This window comes from Saccostrea cucullata, unplaced genomic scaffold, assembly GCF_032062105.1.
Source record: "Saccostrea cucullata isolate Sc308-1 unplaced genomic scaffold, CSIRO_AGI_Scuc_v1 ctg266, whole genome shotgun sequence".
NCBI classification, from domain to species: Eukaryota; Metazoa; Mollusca; class Bivalvia; order Ostreida; family Ostreidae; genus Saccostrea; species Saccostrea cuccullata.
Window position 1 is genome coordinate 4,247 of NW_026935351.1, and position 5,857 is coordinate 10,103.

Below are 5,857 nucleotides of genomic sequence, written 5' to 3' on the forward strand. Positions count from 1 at the left end.
GAAATTCGTCTTTGAAAAAAACAAACAATTCGGAATTCCGTATGTCCGTTCCGGTTTGATTCTTCAATTAGCGACTGAATTCTGCTTCCCGTAGTGATAGAAAATGTGCTTTGATAGCCGCAGTTAAGGCAGTTGGTGTCTTATTAATGAAAACTAGATAATTAAAGAGTTTGGGACCATAAATGTAAGTAAAAAATAGATTATTTTATGATTATATTAATGACAAAGTCTTGTTTGTTGATTTTTTTTGTCAGTCTTCGAATCATATGTACAGACTGACAGTGACAGACTCTCAGTTCGCGATTCTATTGGCTGAACTTTTCATTGTATTTTGGAGAGAATCGAAAAACTTTTTTTACTGAGTGTGTGGAATTCAAGGTATTAAAGATAATCTAACAGCTATCAGTATGGTCCAAATATTAGTATTCACACTTTCAAAACTTAATGCTAGTAGATCTAGTACTAAGAAAAAATATGACATAATTCAATTTGAGGATATTTCAACATGAACACTTTTAAATATTGTCATCAATAATTTTGATTGTAGATATTGATCAACTTTTCCCACAAGAAGAAGCATTTGCCTCCAGGGTACCATGGACTGTGGCAATATAAATCCAAAGGACAACTGAGGCCTAGTTAAAAGCCACTTTCCTGCACATTCGGTCTTAGACTACATTGTTTGCTAACAATAGGACTCAAACTGATTTACATACTAAGGAAAAACTCTGCTAAGGAAATTAATCTTAGGTGTTATTTCAATTAAATGCTCTTATTACTTAATTGTAATGTTTTTAATGTACTGAATAGGTTAATTTGAATAAATTCACAATTGTTTGAAAATTTTGTTTGTTTATTTTTTTCCTCCCTCCCTCGTAGGTTTTGAACTTTAGATGTGACGTTAAACGTAGAATTAACTTTAAACAGCCTTATGAATTGATGAAGAAAAATGGATTTTTTCTGGTTGCTAACGCTAGTACATGTAACTCAGTTTGATAGCTCATCGCCAAACTATATGTTTTGCAGAATTTACTCCATCAATATCTTGTCTGCAAAAAAGGATCTTTTTTCCTAAGTTTAATTGTATATGGAGGTTGTAGACATATAAAGCAATCTAGACAGAAACATAAAAGGGATAATGCCCTTTTATATTTTGATAAATTATCATTATTTCTTAATAGTAAATCAAGTCTTTCGATGTACACAACTGTTTTGGAAATGAAAATCGCACAGAAAAATTTTGAGAATTATGATCCTTTAGTTTGTTAACGTACATGTGTGCTAAGTATATATTAAATTTAGAAAAAAAAAGTAGGAGTAATGTTCCAAATGATTTTACGTTACCAGGGAAACAGTGTAACAAAACACCAAAAACAAATAGTAGAAGTAATAATACAATGCAAAATCTGTTTGTGTACTTATTTCAGGCTTTCATTTCCATTGAACTGAACTGCATGATAAGTAACGTGTAGAAAGGGTTTCTTCAGCTTTTTAATTTTTATTTTTAAGTAACCATGTCAAAATCTTAATACAATACACAAAATTATGTTTCCTAGTATATTCTACTTGTGTATAACGACTATACATTCGGGAAAAAAACTTGGGGAGGAGAAACGTATTGAAAAAATTGTTTATAGACAAACGGAAGGACACCAAGATGAACGGACGTTGAAACTTAACTAAATGCAAAGCTTTGTTTACTTTCTATGACAATGAATCGTTTGGTATAGATAAGTCTAACGTCTATATTTTATACTAGTATACCGTGACATCAGTTCGTGTAGGTCTATGTTCTAGAGTAAGCAGCATTTAATTGAACTGTGGTTTCGTAATTCCGTGGGTAACTCGTATATACTGAAAAAAAGTTGACAAAATATTGTCCCTGTTGGTGTTAACTCGTAGATAAGGATGACCCATGAAATCTACGAACATTGATGATTCCACATTATATAACATAGGATTCCTAAAGTAAAAATCATTGTGAGAAGATTTGCTTTTCGCTGGTGATTTATCTCTCCAAGCTGTACTAGTAGCAATATCGTCATGGTTGTTGAAGAACCGAGCCCTTTACGCGTATGCCACAACATAATTCTGACATAATGCAGACGATAAGATCTGTAATCTCTCTCTTTCTGGTATCAAAGGTTTGTTCAATTTCCATGTACGAAATGAAAATATTTAATAAATGCAGTAAGACTTGAACCAGGACGAGTCAGGTAGAAATAGATTTTTTTTATTGTAGGACAATGGACAAAATTATCTTAGCCTTATGTTTAGGAGCTGTCTTGGGGGTCATCATGTAAGTACAAGTTTATCATTCTGACTTAAGCCATTCGGCATTGGATACTTGTTGTCCATTTACGTCACTAATTGTTTACAATGTGTGAGAAAAAACAAAAATACCGTATTGCGATACGATTTTGTAATATTGATATATTGGCAAAATGCTTAGACTAAGGAATTTCATCATTGAATAAAAAAATAAATGTATGAAAAGTCGTTATTAAGTCAAGCAGTAAGACAGAAGCTGTTTTATTGGTGTATTTCAAAGCAGAAATCTAATAAAATCAAAAGATTTTAAAAAGATTTTTTCCCCTTTGCTTACTTATTATAGTTATGTACATTTTACATGTAAATAAATGTTAATATTATTCGAAAATTCCTTTTTAAAAACGTTTAAAATATTGCAATACATATCGCAATACAGGTAAAAATATCGCAATACGAAATCTTTGGCCAATACCAAGCCCTAAAAGACTCTGTATGTAACCCGGTACGAACATTAAGTTTTGATGTATAAATGAATATAACGTGATTTTAAACATCTGTGCATTTCAACAAGCTTCATATTTCATCTATATTTTCTTAAATGCAATTTTTTTCCCGCAACAAGAAGTTCGTGAGCCGATGAGAATATATGCTCTTATGTGAATATATACAAGTTCGATTAAAGAAATGTGAACAAGAAGTCGACATCAGATAAAAAATAAATCATACCATATGACATGCTTGGACAATATCTGCGATGAGTTGTTGCGATGAGACCCTAGGGTTAACCGGAAGTTGACATCGGAATCGTACAAAAATGCCACCATTGACCATGACATGCTAAAAGAAAGAGTGTACTAAAATTTTAAGCATCTAGGAGAGTATTTGCTAAATTAGAAAACTGCGACGAATTTTTTTTTTGACAGACAGAGACAAATGATAAAACAGTATACACCCTCTCCTTCGGAGTGGGGAATTAACAAGTCGATACGTTTTAAGTAAATTCGAATAAAACTTGTAAGATTTGTCCTTTTGCAGCAGAGTTTAATATTATATTATAAACTCATTATCTTCAGGATTTGAAGAGATATGTTAACGCGCACGTGGTTGTGTATGTGTTAGTTTGTCCTTGTGTGCAACGGAAGTGACGTAATTTGCATCGGGATCAATGTCAATGATTTCGTTTTATTGACAATGCCCTTTGCAACGGGATGCTCCCCTTTGCGGTGCCCTATGTTGATGGTTGAAAAATTAATGCGTTTTTACACCGCTATCAAATTCTCTCTTTATAAACTTTCTCCGTATAGCCTCAAAGTTTGATCATTACTTTTTGATTTAAGGGTAAGTGGTCAGTTTCACTTGGGACGCCCCGTTGTTGACAGTCCAGAGGCACGTGCCATTTTTGCTGCTGCTGAAAGAAATAGAACCCCAGATGGTTTTCTTACAAAATTGGAACTAGACGATATTTTCCAGACTTTTGACCACAACGGTAAGAATCGGTCTACAATAATGTCATTGTAGGTATATAAGATCGTATGTTTTAAATAGTTAAAAGATACCATTCCTCGATGATATGAGTATATTTACTGCGTATCTTATCGGTCCATCATTTAATGAAACTATTTCTTCTGATGTGATGTTGATAAATAATTTTCAAAATTAAATGGTATCATTAGACATTGATGTAGAATTCTTCCTTAAATTTTAATTTAAACAAGCTAACTAGCTTAAGAGAAAAAGAAAAATGTGGAAGAAGTGTAAAAAGAAAAATGAGTAAACAGTGAAAGAAATGGTAAGACCTTCACTATTCAGCTTTATATCTCAAAGTAAAAAGACATTCATGACCAAAAGTTTCATTGCAAAAGCTTACAGAAGAAAATTATCATTTTAAAACTAGTTATGCAATATATAACTCTAAACCTGACCTTCGGCCCCAAAATGGGTCTCCTTAGAGGTTATAAGGGGTCGAGATATAAATTAATATTGCAAAATTAAACTTCAAACACTTTTTAAAGATATAGTCTTTAAACAACGATATTACAAATTTAAAATGTGTATTATCTTGAAATTTGACCTTAATATGGGTCTTCTGTATGCCTTAAGGAGCGTTATTAAATTTTAGTTTTGAAGAAAGATTCAGAAAATTTAAAGTTTCATATGAAATATGCTATTTGCTTTGGGTGGATTTCTTTTCTTGTCCTTAACCCTTTGCCCTTCTAAAAAGCGGTTGTCATTTGGGGATGAGGAGTTGTGATTTAAAATTTCATTGCAAAAACTGAAAGGTTTTTAAAGATAATGTCTGGAAACGAAAATATCACACACAAACAGAATTTTTGAATCTACATGTACATGTAAATGTTTTTATGACTTTGATATTTGACCCCAAAATTAATGCGGACCACTGGGAATTGTGATAATAAATTTTACTGAAGCTCAATGAAAGTCATCAGCAGGTACAAGTATATCAGATTCTGGCGTTAGGAATAAATTAACTTATATTTAAAAGTCATATTATCAATATGGAGATTTTTTAAACTTTCAGTCTTGTAAGTAGAAAGTGTTATTTTCAATATGACATAAAATTTTCAAGCATGTTTGACAGAAATGACGCTGTAATCTTTTAGTTTTGTAGCAATCTGCATGGATGTTGTCCCTAAATATATCTCTAATTTATCTTTTTATTAGTGGATGGTATTGTGGATGAACAAGAATTCATATACATTTGGAGATCTCGGCATTTGGGCGATATCTCGCACGCCATTACCCTTTTCCATCATGCCGATACAGATCGCGATGACGTCATTTCTAAGGTCCCTGATCTTACACGCGTTTTCTACTATTTTGATCGGGATCGTAAGTTTTTTTTCATAACATGCAAATAACTTTATTACTTTATTTAGTAATCAATCTGTTTGTTTATTAACCTTGAGGCCCCTGTCATATTATGACAAAAGTATTTCGGAATAGTGATTAGAAATGTTGATTTCCATTTATTAATCATCTCGATGAACAAATATCTCTGGTTCAGTAAATAGTCACATGTGCCCTTATCCGTTAACAAAATTTACAATACATTTTTCTCATGGTCATTCATCTGCTCAAACTGAATAATTCAACAAAAGATTTTCATTAACATTTATCAAATACATGTCTGTTTTGGAATTGATAGGACCTAGAATTGAATTGCTGTCAGTTACAACTGATTAAATTTATGGAGAATAATTGTTTCTTTTTCTCTCGTGCAGAAGATGGCAAAGTTAGCGAAGAAGAGTTCGTAGAAGTGTGGTTATCCTTGTCCATGTAAAAAAAAAAGACAAATCAATGAACGATATAACAAAATAAATAGACGAGTGCGAATTCCATTGATCGTCTGTTAATTCATTCTTACATCTAATGTCACGAACACAAACAGTGGAATGACAGTCGCAACTAATGTGTAGAAGGAAATTATCTCAAGTCACCTGACCCGGACTGTCGTCTGATAAGGTTTTGGACAACGATGAATGTTGAATGCTATCTAATGACAAAGTGCTATTGTCAAAAGACCTAACCAGCAGTCAAGGGTTCAAATTACCAACTGATCAAATTT

The 5,857-nt window shown here is 32.3% G+C and overlaps 1 protein-coding gene across 2 annotated transcripts; it reads left to right on the top strand.

Annotated features, from left to right (window-relative positions):
* Positions 1–1,988: 1,988 nt before the first annotated feature.
* On the top strand, positions 1,989–5,630 carry LOC134242532 (uncharacterized). Of its 2 annotated transcripts, XM_062724635.1 has the most exons (5): positions 1,989–2,144; positions 2,243–2,299; positions 3,609–3,757; positions 4,954–5,121; positions 5,514–5,630. In XM_062724635.1, the coding sequence occupies exons 2-5, from the start codon at positions 2,247–2,249 to the stop codon at positions 5,570–5,572; spliced, it is 429 nt and encodes a 142-aa protein (XP_062580619.1). In that variant the 5' UTR covers positions 1,989–2,144; positions 2,243–2,246; the 3' UTR covers positions 5,573–5,630. The 2 variants fall into 2 exon arrangements, with proteins under 2 accessions (XP_062580619.1, XP_062580618.1); XM_062724634.1 differs by lacking the exon at positions 1,989–2,144 and having other exon boundaries at positions 2,151–2,299.
* Positions 5,631–5,857: the final 227 nt, after the last annotated feature.

Coding starts and splice junctions, on each gene's coding strand:
- LOC134242532 (XM_062724635.1), top strand. CDS start 2,247: ATGGACAAAATTATCTTAGCCTTATGTTTAGGAGCTGTCTTGGGGGTC. Junction 2,300..3,608: donor GCTGTCTTGGGGGTCATCAT/GTAAGTACAAGT, acceptor TTTTGATTTAAG/GGTAAGTGGTCAGTTTCACT. Junction 3,758..4,953: donor CCAGACTTTTGACCACAACG/GTAAGAATCGGT, acceptor TCTTTTTATTAG/TGGATGGTATTGTGGATGAA.